This window comes from Stegostoma tigrinum, chromosome 26, assembly GCF_030684315.1.
Source record: "Stegostoma tigrinum isolate sSteTig4 chromosome 26, sSteTig4.hap1, whole genome shotgun sequence".
Classification (NCBI taxonomy): domain Eukaryota; kingdom Metazoa; phylum Chordata; class Chondrichthyes; order Orectolobiformes; family Stegostomatidae; genus Stegostoma; species Stegostoma tigrinum.
The window spans coordinates 48,496,439-48,513,909 of NC_081379.1; the positions used below are offsets into that span (position 1 = coordinate 48,496,439).

At 42.7% G+C, this 17,471-nt stretch overlaps 2 protein-coding genes across 5 annotated transcripts in view; both read right to left on the minus strand.

Moving 5' to 3' along the window:
- Positions 1-13,098, minus strand: part of LOC125463951 (glutathione hydrolase 1 proenzyme-like) — a 127,126-nt gene extending 114,028 nt beyond the window's left edge. For 2 of the 3 annotated variants that reach the window (XM_059655166.1, XM_059655165.1), the window contains exon 1: positions 1,199-1,302. In XM_059655166.1, the coding sequence (XP_059511149.1) occupies positions 1,199-1,236 (38 nt within the window). In that variant the 5' untranslated portion in view covers positions 1,237-1,302. Of the gene's footprint in view, positions 1-1,198; positions 1,303-12,995 lie in introns of those variants that run through there. The other variant, XM_059655168.1, reaches the window with a different exon arrangement.
- Positions 13,099-13,222: 124 nt separating this feature from the next.
- LOC125463958 (glutathione hydrolase 1 proenzyme-like) overlaps positions 13,223-17,471 on the minus strand; it is a 40,012-nt gene continuing 35,763 nt past the window's right edge. For both annotated transcript variants that reach the window (XM_048555781.2, XM_059655169.1), the window contains one exon: positions 13,223-13,391. In XM_048555781.2, the coding sequence (XP_048411738.1) occupies positions 13,239-13,391 (153 nt within the window). In that variant the 3' untranslated portion in view covers positions 13,223-13,238. The remainder of the gene's footprint in view (positions 13,392-17,471) is intronic.

The window sequence follows — 17,471 nt, forward strand, 5'->3', positions numbered from 1 at the left end:
TTGCCTTTGAGAAGTTGTCAATGAGCCTCTATCTTGACTTGCCACAGTCCTCTTGACTTACTGTAGGTGCTCCCACAGTGCCAGTAGGGAAGGAGCTGATTACTGTGAATTGAAGAGGAAAAGACCACATCTTTTTGTTTCTCTGTATTTTTGATAATGCATTGAAATGGGGAAAAGAACTGGTTTAAAAACAAAGCTTCTAAAATCAAGTTGCTGAAACTGATTGCAAGCGATGGTGACATTGTTGCTTTGTTCAGCCACAGGAGAAAGCTGAGTGCAGATGGGCTGACACAAAGTGAGATTTGACTGAAGTAAAAGACTTTTTATTGGTCAACAATCAAGCAAAGCAAACACCAAATATTATCATAAATAACCTGCCATACTTAAACAGCCAGGGAAATGCATGTCAAACATGAATTAAATAGCAATTTGTGGTTTATCATGAGCTATAAATTACACACCAAATGGCAGAAACAACTAAGACAGATCTTATGAAATAGCTCCCAATATATATGGCGATTACACAATATTCTTCAAGTACAAAAGATAAGGCTGGAACGTTTGCAACAATCTCCAGCCAGAAGTGCCAAGTGGATGATCCATCTCAGCCCCCTGCAGATGTCCCCAGCATTACAGATGACAGTCTTCAGCCAATTCAATTCACTCCACATAATATCAAAAAACAGTTGGAGGCACTGGATACTGCAAAGGCTAGGCCCTGACAACATTCTTACAAATTGTGTTGAGGATTCATTCTCCAGAACTCGCCCCTCGCCTGGCCTAGCTCTCCCAGCACAGCTACAACACTGACATCTACCCGACAACGTGGAATGTTGCCCAGGTATGCCCCGCACACAAAAAGCAGGACAAATCCAACTCGGCCAATTACCGCCCCATCAGTCTACTCTCAATCATCAGTAAAGTGATGGAAGGTGTCAGCAACAGTGATATCAAGCAGCACCTGCTCAGCAATAACCTGCTCAGTGACACCCAGTTTGGGTTCTGCCAGGGCCGCTCAGCTCCTGACCTCGTTACAGCCTTGGTTCCAACATGGACAAAAGAGCCGAATTCCAGAGGGTGAGGTGAGAGTGACGGTCCTTGATATCAAGGTTTCGTTCGACTGAGTGTGGCATCAAGGAGCCCGAGCAAAATGGGAATCAATGGGTATCAGGGTAAAACCAGTTGACGTCATACCTACCGCATAGGAAGATGGTCGTGGTTGGGGAGGTCAGTCATCTCAGATCCAGGACATCTCTGCAGGAGTTCCTCAGGGCAGTGTCCTAGGCCCAACCATCCTCTGCTGCTTCATCAATGACTCTCTATCATAAGGTCGGAAGCTGGAAAGCCCACTGACGACTCCCACATTTGTCACTCATCAGATACTGAAGCAGCCCCTGTTCAATTATAGAAAACTTGAACAATATCTGGACTTGAGCTGAAAAGTGACAAGAAACATTTGCACCACACAAATGCCAGGCAATGACTATCTCTAACAAGAAATATTTTAACCATCACCCTTTGAAATTAAATGCTAATGCTTTCAATGAATTCCCCACTATCAATACCCTGGTAGTTACTATTTACCAGAAGCTGAACTGGGCTACCCATATAAATACGATAGTTACAAGGAAAGGTCAGAAGCTGGGAATACTGCAGTGAGGAGCTCACCTCCTAACTCCCCAAAGCCTGTCCATCATCTACAAGCCTCAAGTGAGGAGTGTAGCTCGCACTGTAGCCCTAACAACATTGAAGAAACTTGACATTATCTGGGATAAAACAGCTTGCTTGATTGAACCACATCCAAAAACATCCCCTACATTCACCACCAATGCTCAGTAGAAGCAATGTGAACCATCTATAAAATGCACTGCGGAAATTCACTAAAGATCCCTGGACAACACTTTTAAACCCACAACCACTTCCATCCAGAAGGAAAAGGGTGGCAGATACATGAGGATGTCACCACCTGCAAGCCACTCAACATCCTGACCTGGAAATATACCACTTTCCCTTCTCTGGTCCCATATTTGCCAGAGTCATGGTGTCATAGAGATCTACAGCACTGAAAAAAGCCATTAACTCACCATTACGCCCAGCTGATCACCACCTCAGACACTGCAAGCCAGGAACTGTACCTCATACTTCAGTGCTTGAACCTGAATGTGTCTCAGAGGAAGAGCAATCAAGCTCCCGACTTCCAGGACAGAGAATTAGAGGGCTGGTGGACAGGGTAGTGGAGAGGAGGGCCGTCCTTCTTCCCAGTGACCACTAAAGGAGACGTCACCAACCATCTCAGCCAACCTGGGCAGGAGTTGCATCCCGTGTTAGCTGTGTGCCGTGAGTGAAAAGGGGAATGCAGCACTAACACAAGTAGCTCATTGATCTTATGCACTCCACAATATAACTGTCACCATGTTTTCTCTGCTATCTCACCATTAAGGACTAGCATTCACTGTAACTTTGCCACAACACATACTTTGCACCAATATTTTAAGGGAAGGGCTAGAGGCTTTGGGGAGATGTGCGGAAAACCTTTTTCACTCAAGATGTTGCTGGGAATTCTATCACGATGACTGAGGCAGAAATCCTCATAGCATTTACTCAATGTTTAGGTGTACGCTTGCAATGCCAAGGCATACAAGCCCATGGGCATTGTGCTGGAAAATGGGATTAGAATAGTTAAGTGATTGTTTTTGACTGATGCAGGTGCTATGGGCTTTTTTCATGCTGTAGATCTCTATGACACTATGAGTCTTGAGGCTCATGGAGGACAATCCTCCCTATTGCAGGCATTGCATTCATTCGTTGGCTCTCAGTCACTTCATCCTCCCACCCCTTCCAGCTTTCTGTGGTTCCTACTTAGTCACAGGGGAACCCTCAGCACCTCTCCTGCTCATGTATCACCGCTAACTGTTCTTGCATCCTCTTCCATTAGACACAATCCCTCCTTTTGTCTCATTGCAGGAAATCCAGGGCCATCTCCCTGATGTACCCGTAGCGTCTTGCCTGATCCACCTGAAATCCCCAGGCTGTTTGCTCTTGACTGGCAGGGCCAACCATGGCTCACCTTTGTAATATAATCAGATGAGTCATTTGTCTGTCTAACTGACTGCAGTATCCACTCACCCCATTAACAACTCTTCTCCCTGGATTCTTAGCATCACCACATGCTGGATGCACACACAGTGTGTTAACTGTGTAAGCTGCTGGCACACGCTGCAGCTCTGATGTAGCACATTGCCATACAGTGATACATGTGCACCCCTTGTCAGACTGCTTAGAATAACTTCAGGGCTCACCACCATCATGGACTGCCTGCCTCTTTCTCAGTACTAAAAAGCAAGCTAAACCACTGAGGCTGTCAGCTTGTACCTCGGTGCTGTAGTCAGCCTGTGCCAAGAAACCAATGTGAAGCAAACAGAGGTTGGCAGCTTCCATGTAAGAGTGAAAATGAATGAGGGTCGGGAAAGCAAGCTGAGAGCCGTGGGATGCATGTGTCCATGTCAGTTTCCTATGCAGATGCATGACATTCGAAACTGCCCCTATGCACAAAGCCACCTGGCAGAAGCATTGCAAGTCATCAGCTCCAAAATAAAGTGTTGAAGGGCTGAAAGGTGCCTGACTTCATCCAACAGCAAGCATGATGTTAGAGCGAGGCTAGTGTTTTACTGTTGCAGAGTAGTGTGGATCAAGGAGGATCAAGGTAGATGGTGACTATGGACCTTACAGAGCCATTGCGCAAAAGAAGCAGTTGCATGATGGCTGGGACAGGCATCAGGTGAGCTGTAGCCAGCAGATACCTGTCCAGAAATTGTCCAATTTCTCAATAGAGAAGAATTGGAAGTAGAGTGTAAGTAACATTTCAGCCACTCAAGGACAAGATTCTGACATTGCTATTTAAGGCTTGAGGGGAAAATCCAGAACATTTTTTACGACATTGAAAATCTGATTTCTTTCATTCTCACCCTATTTTGGCACTAAACTTGTTATTACTGCTGCCGTGATAGGAAAGGAAAAATCACACCCTCTGTCTTCCGCTCTTCTCCTATGAACGAGCCTGATCTCCAGCTGACAGCAATCCAGTACCAAGCCAAGTTCCACGAGTATGTCTTCACTAAAAAAAAACTGGTGCCTGTCTGCAGAGGCTTCTCAACCATTCTGGGTGGCATAGATCCACTAGTGCTATTTCCAACTAACAGAAACTGTGCAATAACATAATTACATCTTCCGAATCTGGCATCTATCTTCTTCAGTTTGCCTGTGATAGCCCTCTGAATTCAAAACTGCTATGACTGAGCACTGCATCTATCATACAGCTTCAGCCAGCCCCAGAGATTTTGGTTTCACTTTCGGTTTTCTTTCACTGATTACCTGAACCGTTTCATTTCTCGGTTTCCTTTTTTTCATTTTCAGTTTTCAGTTTCTATTTTCAGTTTCCATTTTCAGTTACGGTCTGCCTCAAAAAAAGCAAGCTTTGAAAGTAAAGATTCTGCTGCCCTGTGTCATACATGCCACAATTATTCACACATATGGTCCTTGACTGTTTCTCATTACCTTCATTACACCACATGTGCATATTTTAAGAACGAGCTCCCTACGCTACTTCCATCTCAGATTCCAATCTTTTCTAATTATTTCAATCATGATGATTGAATTTTAAGTTTGATTGCAAAATTTGAGAAATACTTTGTGATTTATCAGGACCTTTCCGTTCCCTATGTTTCTCTCTCCTACAGTGCAGTGAGGTCTGTCTCAGTTGATTTTCGTGAACTTTGATTGTCCCTAAATTTCTCATGACTTCAGCCTTGATGAAAATGTGCCTGTAAAGCACTTATATGTGCAGGAAAAAAATTGAACTGTTTTGTAATACCTTTTCACAAAGGAGCAAAGTTGTACAGAAAATAAAACAATTTGAGATTTCACCTGAAGGCTAATCATAGAATCATCATAGAATCCCCTCAGTGTGGAAACAGGCCCTTCAGCCCAACAAGTCCACACTGACCCTCAGAGCATCCCACCCAGATCCATCCCCCTGGAGCCCACCTAAGCTACACACCCCTGAACACTATGAGCAATTTAGCATGGCCAGTCCACCTAATCTGCACATCTTCGGACAATGGGAAGAATCTGGAGCACCCGGAGGAAATCCACATAGACACGGGGAGAACGTGCAAACTCCGCACAGGCAGTCGCCCGAGGGTGGAATCGAACCCGGGTCCCTGGAGTTAATTATTTGGGAATAGTCCCTCCTACCACCTCATGTGAGGTCTTTGCCTGAATCCCTATGCCATGGCAACTTGAGTCTGATTATCAGCTAATATGTTATGTCAAATTTCATCAATCACCCAGGAAAGGATCTCACTTTTTTTGGCTGCCAGCAATGTTGAAGGGAGGTAGTAGTGAGGTGGTTATGTATTGAACCGATAATTCACAGGCCCAGATTAATGGTGGAAAGACTGCAGAACGCTGCAGCACACAGGGATTTGGAGGTCCTCCTCTATGAATCACAAAATAAGAACTCACCGGATGACAGGGAAGACAAATAGAATGTTGACTTTTATTTCAAAGAGAATGGTATATATGCAAAAACGGGAGGTCGGCTAAATCTGTGCAAAGGACTTGTCAGATACATCAGGAATACTGTGTACAGTTTTGATGCCATTATCTATGGAAAGACATACTAGCATTGGAAGCAGTCCAGAGAAGGCTTGCCAGGTTAGGTATGGAGGAATTTTCTTTTGAAGAGAGGTTGAGAAGGTTGGGTTTGTACTCATTGCAGTGCAGAAGAATGAGAGGAGACTTTATTGAAACAGGTTGGGACTCTATTCATTGGAATTTAGAAGGATGAGAGGTGATTCCATTAAAACATACAGGATTGTTAAGGGGCTTGCCAGAGTAAAGACTGGAAGGATGTTTCTCCTCATGGGAGAATCTAGGACTAGAGGGCATAGTCTCAGAATAAAGGGGCGCCTCATAAAACTGTGGTGATGAGGAATTTCTTCTCTCAGAGGGTTGATGGTCCCTGGAACACCTTGTGACAGAGTACTTTATGGGGCGCAACATCGAGGGCCAAAGGGCCTGTTCTGCCCTGAATTGTTCTATGTTCTATGTATATTTAAGGATGAAATATATAAATTCTTGATCAGTAGGGTGTTGAGGGTTACGAAGAAAAGGCAGGAAAGGGGACGCAAGGGTTTTCAGATAAGCTGCAACCCTATTGAATGGTGGCTCAGGGTTGAGGGGCTGAATGGCCTATTCCTGTTCATATTTCTTATGGATGTACGGCCTTATCGTCTAAGATTCTTCAGGGGGCTAGATGCAGAAGTTACGGAGAGGTTGTTTTCTCTTGTGGGAGTGTCCAGGGCCAGAGGACATAGTTGCAGAATAAGACATTTTAGGAATTTTTTTTTCTCTCAGAGCACATTGAATCAAGTTTTTCTGCAATTTGCAAGGACCAGTGATGTGGCTAACATTGCCTGCAATCAGCATTTGCAGCTTGATTACTTATACACTGCATCTATTTCACATGCACAATGATAGGATTGCAAATGGTGTGAAACAACACTCTGCGGGCGCACAATAAATGCAGTCGCCCCTTGAAAGGTCTCCTGTCACACCAGGAGTACAGCCCATGTTTTGCCCATCAAACTGACACAGGCTTGCCTGGTCTCTGGCTATGGTCCCCATCTTTGTCCAATTGTACGCTGCTTTAGCAAATGGCAGATCTTGGAAGTCAACGCAGATCGTGTCGGACACAGTGAGTCCCAGGTTCAGCAACGTAGTCAGGTCCCCTCCATGAACCTCCATGTCCCTTTCTATCTAACACCCTCTAGATAGCCCATCTCAACTGAACCTCCACATATACCAGCTGTCTTCCTTATGCCAGGAGCTCTATCATTACAATTTTGTGCTGCACAGTCCTTGATCAAGGTGACAATAGTGGTAACACCACATATCCCATGGTATTTTTTCTTTATTCACTTGTGGAAGGTGGGTTTTGCTGACTGGTCAACATTTATTGCCCATCTCTAGATACCCTTGAGAAGGTGGTGAGCTGCCTTCTTGAACCACTGCAGACCACATGCAATGGGTTGACCCACAATGCCATTAGGGAGGGAATTCCAGGATTTTGATCCAGCAATGGTGATATATTTCCAAGTCAGGATGTTGAGCGGCTTTGAGGGGAACTTGCAGGTGGTGGTATTCCCATGTGTCAGCTGCCCTTGTCCTTCTAAGTAGAAGTCTTCATGCATTTGGAAGTTGTCGTCTAAGGATCTTCGGTGAATTCTGCAGAGCATCTTGTAGATAGTACACACTGCTGCTACTGAGCATCGGTGATGGAGGGAGTGTATGCCTGTAGATGTAGTGCCAATCAAGCGGCTGCTTTGTCCTGGATGGTGTCAAGCTTCTTGAGTGTTGTTGGGGCTGCCCCCATCCAGGCAAGTGGGGAGTATTCCATCACACTCCTGACTTGTGCCTAGCAGATGATGGACAGACTTTGGAGATTCAGGTGGTGAGTTACATACTGCAGGATTCCTATCCTCTGATCTGCTCTTGTAGCCAGTGTTAATGTAGCAAGTCATTTCAATTTCTGGCCGATGGCTATTCCAATGATGTTGATCTTGGGGTATTCAGTAATGTTAACACCATTGAATGACAAGAGGTTAGAATATCTCATTGGTGATGGCCATTGCCTGGCATTTGTGTGGGATGAGTGTTACTTGCTACTTGCTGGCCCTTGGAGCATGCTTTGAGTTGGATGCCCAAGATGGCCAACTGGAAGTGAAATCGATTGGGCATCAGAGCAGAGTTTGTGAATATTTTTAAGGCAGAAGGGGACAGATTCTTGTGAAGTTAAAGGGTGAAAGGAAGGAGTCTGGAATGTAGAGTTTAGTTTACAGTCAGATGGTCTACCATTTTATCAATTAGTGCAGCAGACTCAAGAAGCCAGATGGCCTACCATTAACTTGTGTATCCACAATGTATGTGAGTTTCTCTACTGCTGGAGAGGCATTGAAAGGTGTCAATTCTTAAGATAGCAAAAGTCCGTTTCAAATGAAATAAAATGGAAATTGCTGGAGAAACTCAGCACACCTAGAAGCATCTGTGGAAAGAAAAAGAGAGTTAACATTTCCAGTGACCCTTTTTCAACCCTGATGACCACTCTACCTTTGTATTAAATCGTGGTTGATATGAAACTCAATTCCACTCACCAGCCTTTGATTCATATTCCTCATCTTTACTGAATAAAGTCTAACATTACTACCTTAAAACTCTATTTATTCTCTCATATTCCAAGCTTTCTGAGGGAACAGAATTTCACAATTTTACCTCCTTTTATTAAAAAACCTGCTTCCTGATTTCATATGTGAATGGCTAATTTTAAGCTTAAACAGATGAGAAGGATAAAATTACGGCGATATTGATACAGTTAACTAATGAAAAGCTGGAAACATTGAATGTCAAAAGGAACTAGGATGATGCCCGAGTATGTAGGATACTAAAATGCTGTGAGCGGTACAGAAATTAGCCATAAGGCAAATAGAATTCAGGCATTTGTATCTGGAAGATGAGACTACAAAAGGGTGACATGGCAGGAATCCAAAGCCCTGGTTAGATCATATCAGGAGTACTGTGAACAGTTTGGGCATGTTTGGAATTCCTTGAAGAGAGCTCTGTGTTTATTTACCACCATGAAAACTAGGCCCATAAATTCAATTAAGTCCATTAGTGATCCTGGGATCACAGTTGGCAGCATGATTTGTTGGGCTGAAGCAAGCAGCACAAATCTCTGTGCTATCTGCTCATCAGTATGATAACTGAACAGCAGTTGACTGGCTACAGGATAAACAGAGATAACAAGGTGTGGAGCTGGATGAACACAGCAGGCCAAGCAGCATCAGACGAGCAGGAAGGCTGACGTTTCGAGCCTAGACCCAAAACATCAGCCTTCCTGCTCCTCTGATGCTGCTTGGCCTGCTATGTTCATCCAGCTCCACACCTTGTTACCTCAGATTCTCCAGCATCTGCAGTTCTTACTATCTCTGAAGAGAGAAATGGCCTCTGATTGGGAGAGTTTCTCTTTGTAGAATCTTTCACAAGCATTTCCTGTATTTGTTACACAGGTAGTGGATGTGTGGGACTCCTCGGTGGGCTATATACTTGCCCAGGGGTTACTGGTTGACAAGCCTGTCGAACAATGTTTGACAATCTTTCACAGGGAGATGTTAATTTTATAGAAGAAGTTGATTTGTGCACCCAGGCTACTGTGACCCAATTGCCAGCAAATCAGAACAGACATAAATAAATTCATCAGGAAGCAAATGCAAGCCCAGGAATGCATCAGAATCTATCCACCAATATTTGACATATTTCAGAAAGCTGCTTGCGAAAGTTGCCAGTGGAAAACCTATCCTTGGTGAGAAGTTTGTTTACAATGGGTAGTTAGTCATTCCAACTTCAGTCAGGGAACCTACATCAGGCTTATTTGGGGCACGGCCAAATGCAGAAGAAGGACTCAGTTATCAAAGTGGCGATCCAGAACTTCTAAAGATATTGAAGAAATATTTCAAATTTCAACTATGCACAGTGCATTGACAAGAACTGAAACAACAGTTGATATTGACTAAATTTTTAACCAGGCCGCAGGGAAGGCTGAAAATAGAATCATTTGTCTTGAATAGCACGTCATATTTGATAGTCATTGACAATCTTTCAAGATAGATTGAATTTAAAATACTTTATAAACAGTGATCAGAATGTTGAAAGACATTTTTGCAATTCATGGAATTTGAGACAAAGTTGTTCCTGACAATGGAACACAATTTGCAAATGGCTACTTCATTGTGGATTTGTACATATTCTGCATTCACCAAAATCCGATGGTAACACTACATGTTATGATCCCATTACAATGGGGACTAAAAGCTCTGAGTTATGGATGGGAAGAAAAACTCAACTTTCCATTCTATTAAGATTACAATACAAAGATTGCCAGTAAGTCCACAACAAGGACAGTCTTACAGAAAGCAACAAGCCAAGGACTAGTAAATGTGTATACGTAAAATATGACAAAAGATACTAAAATTTACCAAAGTTGTAGGAAGTTCAAAAGATATGGATGTGTGATCCAAACAGCTAAGGTATAATTGTCTCAAGTGATGAAAATCAACAAAGATTTTTTACAAAACATGCAGAAGTAAAAGAAATCTGTAAATGTGAAAAGATGAACACATGCAATGATAATATAGTCATTGGAACATAGGTTTGGGGGAATAGGTTGTGGCATTGATGGGTTGGCCAACGTTCTTGCCCATCACTAACTGGCATTAAGAAGGTGGTCATGAGCTTTCTTGAGCCGCAGCAGTCCATGTGGTCTAAGTGCAACCTCAGCGCTGTTCTGGAAGCAGTTCTAGACATTCGATTCAGCATCAGTGAAGGAAAAGGTGATATAGTTGCAAGTCTGGATGGTGTGTGGCTGGGTGGTGTTCCCATGCATCTGCTACCCTTGGCCTTCTGGCTGGGAAAGTCTAGATGAGACACAGTAAATGCATACCCATATCACTGTGCATCAGTGATTGCAACAGTGAATGTTTAAGGTGGTGAGTGGGTGGCTTTCAAGTAATGGAATACTTTGTCCAGGATGCTATTAAGCCTCTTGAATTATTTTTGGACCTGCACTCATCCAGGCCAGTGGAGAGAGTTCCATCACACTCCTCACACTCCTAACTTATGCCTTGTAAACAGTAGATAGGGTTTAAGGGAGTCAGGAGGTGAGTGAGTCACCTTATAATTCCTAGCTCCTGACCTTTTTGTATAGTATTAATGTTGTGAATTTTTGAACTGATTTATAAGAGATCAGTGGAGCTGGATATAAAACGTAAAATTAAAATGGTCTTGCACAGCATTGTCTCCCCATCCTATATGTTTACAGAAAAGCCCTTTACCTGCATATTGTCAAGACTGTTGATAAGAGCTATTAGAGATGGAGAGGAGGAAATGATGATTTTGGCTGGGATGGTTGGAACCTGAAATCTAGAGATTCAAGAATCTTATCTAAAACTGTATCACTGTGGGCCTCAAAAACTTACACGAACGGGATGCATAGATAAACAAAAGAATTTGTTTTTTATAATTTATTGCTATTTTCTATACAATCACAACAAAAAAGTTAATTAATCATACGTAGCAAAATATAAAAATAATTGTAATTATAAGGACAACATTCTAAGAAAACAAACAGAAAACAGTTCAACCCAGGTGTGTTCAAGAACTATGAGGATAATCACCATGAGGTCACACATTATTCCCCACAGGTAAAATCGAATGACTTGGATCAGAGAATGAACTGGGTGGAATTGATTGCGTCAAATGGAAAACATTGCATCCTGTCAATAGAAGAGTAGCAAGATCCTGGAGCAAAATATCGCCTGAATTTCTCCTGCTTGTCTGCTACAGACTGAGGAGGCCATAGAAGCTTCAGCAGAGGATGTAAATGGCATTTGTGTCTGCAATCTGCCATTCCTTCTACTGGAGGTTACAGTGCACCATTACAGGCAGTGTGCAGAGAGCCCTGCTGATTGAGATATAAGGCCTTTTAAAGCACAGAGTGCTATGTAACTTCTGGTTTTGAACTTGGGCTTCAATCTTAAGCCCTATTGGATCTGGGCAGTCCAACTTTGAAAGCACAATCTGGAAATTTCTAAACTGTGAATCTGGACTGAACTTTTACGTTAGGAGCAAGACCCAGGAGCAGATCTGGCAGCATCTGTGGAAAGAAATCAGAGTTAATGTTTTGGATTGAGTGACCCTTCCTCTGAGGAAGTTCGGAGCAGTTCTGGGGAAGGGTCACTCGACCTGAAATTTTAACTCTTATCCCTCTCCACAGATGCTTCCAGGCCTGCTGAACTTTTCCAGCAATTTTTGTTTTTGTTTCTGAATTACAGCATCCACAGTTTTTTTGATTTCCATGAGCAGAGATGTTCATTTACAAAAAGATACTCTCAGCACAGGGGAGGCAATGGACTGCTAATCCAGAGACCCAGATAATATTCTGTGGACATGGGTTCAAATCCTGCCATGGCAGATGGTGTAATTTGAATTCAATAAATAACTGGAATTAAGAGTCTAATGATGACCATAAAACTATTGTTGATTGTTGGGAGAAAAGCCCATCTGGTTCACTAATATCCTTTAGGGAAGGAAACAGCCATACTCACCTGGTCTGGCCTACATGTGACTCCAGACCCACAGTAATGTGGTTGATTCTTAACTGCCCCGCTCTGGGCAATTAGGGATGGGCAATAAATGCCGCAATAGCCAGCAACACCCTCATCCTATGAATGATTAAAGAGCCACTTCTTCAAAAATAAAAATAGACCTCCACTGTGTTGAGTGCAGAGATATCCCACTACACGGTAATTTTTGGCTGCTACCACACCCTGTAGTTCCACCTGCAGCACTGGCAACAAAGCCTGCCACAGGAGAGTTGACTCAAGGTCATTGCTCTCACTCCCATTCCCCACTCATCCCTTGCTGTTTTAGGAAACTGGAGGCAGTATCTCTAGTTTATCTCAAACAAAACATTAAACAAGCTTCACTTAGCTGAGATAGAGCTGGATAAACACAGCAGGCCAAGCAGCATCAGAGGAGCAGCAAGGCTGACGTTTCGGGCCTAGACCCTTCTTCAGAAATTGGCAGGCCCAAAACCTGCCCGGAATATGATGGCTGACACCAAGAAAGGAATTGGGAAGCTGCGACAAGGGCCATTTGAGGTATTTTCAAGCCTTTCCACCTTCATCTATGACTTTGATGTGGCCTGAAAATTCCGGCTTACAGCCGGAACAGTGACATTTTAACTCTGTCACTCATTCTGGGTTAGCAATGGCCATGGGTCCAAGAGCTAAAAGTATTTAACTCTCTTTGCACCCATTTCTCCCCTCAGTCTTAAGTTACTTTTAAACATTTTGCATTAAAAAAATGGAAAAAATATGCACCTGGATGACGATATGGTTGAGGCTATAAATAGGTAATGTCTCCTCTTCCAATGTTTGTCTGGGTCCTGCTTCCAGAAGACATACAGCAAACTGGTCAACACAGCTCAATGGAAGAAGCTGACTTTTTTAATGGTTACGTTTGTACACAGTTCACCCTGGTTAACTATTTGTAAAACTCCACACCGTGCTGCTGCACATATGAACCTTAACACACGAGTTATGGTTATTAATTACACAGGCCCATCAGTAACCTGCAGGCTTGCCACCTTTACGATAGTCTGATTCAGCAAACCACTTTCGTCCATCTCTGACAATGGCCTGGACGACACCCCCTGATGGAAGCTTAGTTATCGTCTTCAATGTGTGGTGCCTCTCTCGCAAGCCTTCTTGTACAGCCTGCAAATGCAAACATGCATAAGAGGTTTAATATGAATTTTCATCTGAAATTTGATTTACTGATAAAAACATGCATTCTAGATATTCTTGCAAGCTGTTGATAATAGAATAGTATTGATGAGGAGAAGATGCATTTTGAGATGTTCTGTGCTCCTAATGAGGCTTTGCAAGCGATCAATTGGAGGAGAGCAATGTTCTAGTGGCATTATCACTGAACTGTTAATCCAGAGGCCCAACGTTCTGGGGACCTGGGTTCGAATCCTACCACTACAGATGGTGCAGTTTGCAAACTGGAATTAAAAGTCTAATGGTGACCTTGAATCCATTGTCAATTGTTGGGAAAACCCATCTGGTTCAACAATGTCTTTTTACGGAAGGAAATTACCACCTTTACCTGGTCTGGCCTACATGTGACTGCCGACCCACAGCAATGTGGTTGATTCTTAACTGCTCTCTGGGCAATTAGGGATGGGCAATAAATGGTGAAGTAGCCAGCACCACCCTCATTTTTTGAATGCACAGAAAATACCACAGGAACAGGCAGATTTCATTTCACGCTGAATTAAATTGTGGCCGACCGGTACTCAGGAAATGAAACCTTTGTATTGCTATGGACCTTGAATCCCAAATCAATGAAGCGTGCTTGGCCATTTGGAAGTTGTTTACCTCAATGATAAGTTCTGAAATTATAAAATAAAGATATAGGGAATTAGAGGGCTGAAGTTTGCTAAAAATCGACTGTGTGTAAATTTTCAGGAGTTTCTTCGAGGGTTGCTCTCTGTGAGATGCAGCAAGTTATGTCAGGCAACTTTCTACTGCAGAACTCACTTTGGATACAACAAACTGTGTGGCACTGCATTCGTGCTGTCACTCACTTATGGATGGTGGAAGAGCTTGTCTCTGCCAGGACTTTCTGGGATTCACATCTCCAATGCCATATTGAAACACCAGCTGGACATCAAGCCAATTGCCTCCAGCCATAATACCCTTTCACAGTACATGTAAGTGTCAAAACAGAAAATAGGGTCAGGAGTAGACCATTCAGCCCTTCGAGCTGCTCTGTCCTTCAATATGATCATGACTGATAGTCTAACTCAGTACTCTGTACCCGCTTTCTCCCCATATGCTTTCACCCCATTTAGCTCTAAGAACTATATCTAACTCCTTGAAAACGTTCAATGTTTTGACATCAATCACCTTCTGTGGCAGGGATTTAGCAGGAGAGAAACAGAAATGGAAAAGAAAAGCTTCTGAGGGTGCAAAGGTTGCTCAGCTGACACTTCAGTGCAAATGGAATCTTACATTTGTAAATTCAAGATTATTTTACACCGTCATCTGTTTGATTGGCCACCATTGTCGCTGTAGCTGCTGCGAATTGATGGAGCACAGTGCAACACGTTTGCCCTCGTGTTTGTTCACTGCCTGGTAAACATCACAAGCTCCATAGATGCCTGTATGACAATGCAAAGTCAAAGCAAAGCTATGGAAAACATCCAAGTAAGTGCCAAGTGAGTGAGTGTTAAAAAGGTAAGTGAACAGCCCTGAGGCACACCCTGCTGTGATGCATGCGATGGGTACATGCCTGTGCTCGCAAAGTGCCTGCCAGCCGCATTACAACGGAAGGTGCTAGCACACCCCAAAGTAGGGCACTGAAATGGGGTATTGTATCCCAAGTGAGTGGGGGATGAGCTGCATGGATTTAATGAGGCTGGTGTTTGACCGATGACAATCTGCATGGACCTGGGGCCGGTGCAATTGGTTGCTGTGTGCAGAACGTGCCCTGAGATATTGGTGACGGCTGGCCAAAACTGACGCCCAGGTGAGCAAGTGGCAAGGTGTAGTTGCCAGGTTTCCACTTGGACACTTACGTCAGGAATTATCACCGTCTAAGTTATGTCTGCAGCCTGGGAGAATAGCAAGCATTTAAATGATGCAACTTTGTAACAAAATGCATGCAAATAGGCCTCTTGCTGCACATTAGCAAGATTTTTATTGAGCCATTAGAAAATTAGAAGGAAAACCAAACTTGTTCTTCTTAACATCAAGAATCTAATTTTTCTGATCTCACATATTCCCCCAACTGACATACCATTGACCACAGCACTCAAAAACTGGAAAAGTTCACAACTTGAGGTGAGAATTGGAATTTTTAAGAATAATATTTACAGACTAGCAGAAAGCCACAAACCATTTGCAGTGAAACTTGACCTGTGTTGCATCAGAACCTCTTTAAAATGCAGGAATTTCTGGTTATTCTTTTACCCAGGACTGTCATAGAATCAAGACGTTTCACGATGTAAAAGGTCGCCATAAAACTATCCAGGCTAAAAACAGATTAGAAAAGTAAACTTAAAAATTGTCAAAAACCTGGCCTTGTGACTTGTTTACATGAAAATCTAAATGGGAACTTTTTTTTCCTAAAATGAAGAAGAAGTTTAGATCTGACCAGTTTAATATTTGGAGGAATGAAAGTTCGATTGGAAAGTTCCATTTTTCTGTCTGCATGTGAAAAACTCCTTCCAGATGTCAGTTTTAATTGCCGTAATTCTAATTTTAAGAATAAACACTCCTCATTCTCTACTCCCCCCAGTGAAAATGATCTTTTGCTGCATTTTCCAACAAATTTTTGTTGTATTTTAAAAGTCTCCGTCAGATCATCTCTCAGTTTCGTGTGTGCGAGGAAATGTAATGTCAGTTCATGCAACATTTCTTCATCAAATAACCTCTAAGGCCAAGGGTCATGTTGGAATGAGGCAGAGCATGGGTGCTCAATCTGCATCAGCTGACAACTTGACCTCAGCGGAGAGACTCATAAAATTTTAAGCCCACTTTAGGAGCCTGAGTAGAAGTAATTCTGGGCTGATAGACTATCACAGTAGGCACAAACAAATGTGTAACTATCTAGACCAATGGCATGATAATCTCTTCTGTAGACCCAGATCTTCACTCCTTGGTCATGTGCACAGAAGATGGATGAATCCCCCACACTGTGAACCTGGTCTCTATTGTACTGCTACCTCGAAATCAGATTTTCTGTCTGGGGGAGGTGGGCTGGATTAGAAATCAATGCAAGCAACTCGAGAATAACTTTAGAGGCTAGGTGTGAAGCTGGGCCTTGATCATAGTTCATAGAATTATAGAATCCCTACAGTGTGGAAACAGGCCCTTCGACCTAACAAGTTCACACCAACCCTCAGAGTGTCCCACCCAGAGCCATTTCCCTTTAAGCCACCTAATCTACACCTCCCTGAACATTGATGATTTGGCACTGAGTCTAAAATCTGAAAATAAACAGTAAAACATGTAATATTGCTTCAGGCTTCATCCCTCAGCTCCCCACAACACCCTCCCCAAGCCAACCTATGTCACATTTCGCCTTGTGTCAACTCACACACCCTCCACGACAGTCTATGCCTCTCTACTCACACTGCCCCATGCTCACTTATAGCTGTTATGTAAACTTGGTGCTAATTCATGAAATTCCAGCCTCTCCACCCAAAGTCCATTGCCTTTATTCATCCAGTATTCACCAAGGGTAGATCTATGAACCTGTCCTTAGATCAGATAGAACAGATCTAAGTTGTATTAAATATTCTATTTGCCTATTGAAAAAAGGCATCATAAAAATTCAATTACCACAATTATACTCCTTCAAAAAAACAAAGCTCTGCAAAAGTAAGCATCTCATTTAAGTGTGCAACCCCTATAACAACAAGCATTGTAATGCATTTATTATCCTGCATCCAGTATCTATAACCACATGAAACTGCCAATCATACTGTGCAATGAAGTCATCAGACTATGATAATGGACGGTTATGGAATAAGTCATGCAGCAGTAACTTTACAATGGAAACCCCTGAAGCTTATATCAACAGACATAATGAAATAGCAAACAATTTTTAAATTGCAATACAGCAAACAAGTTTTTAATACTCTAGGCATTTTTTTCAAAGATTTTAAAAGCAAGTTTTTTAAATGCACTGACAGCTTTACAACACCCTCTTGTAGTTCGTTTTGAAAGATTTACTGTTTGATTTAGACAAGTCTATTGACTATTCCAAGTAACGTGATGGTAATA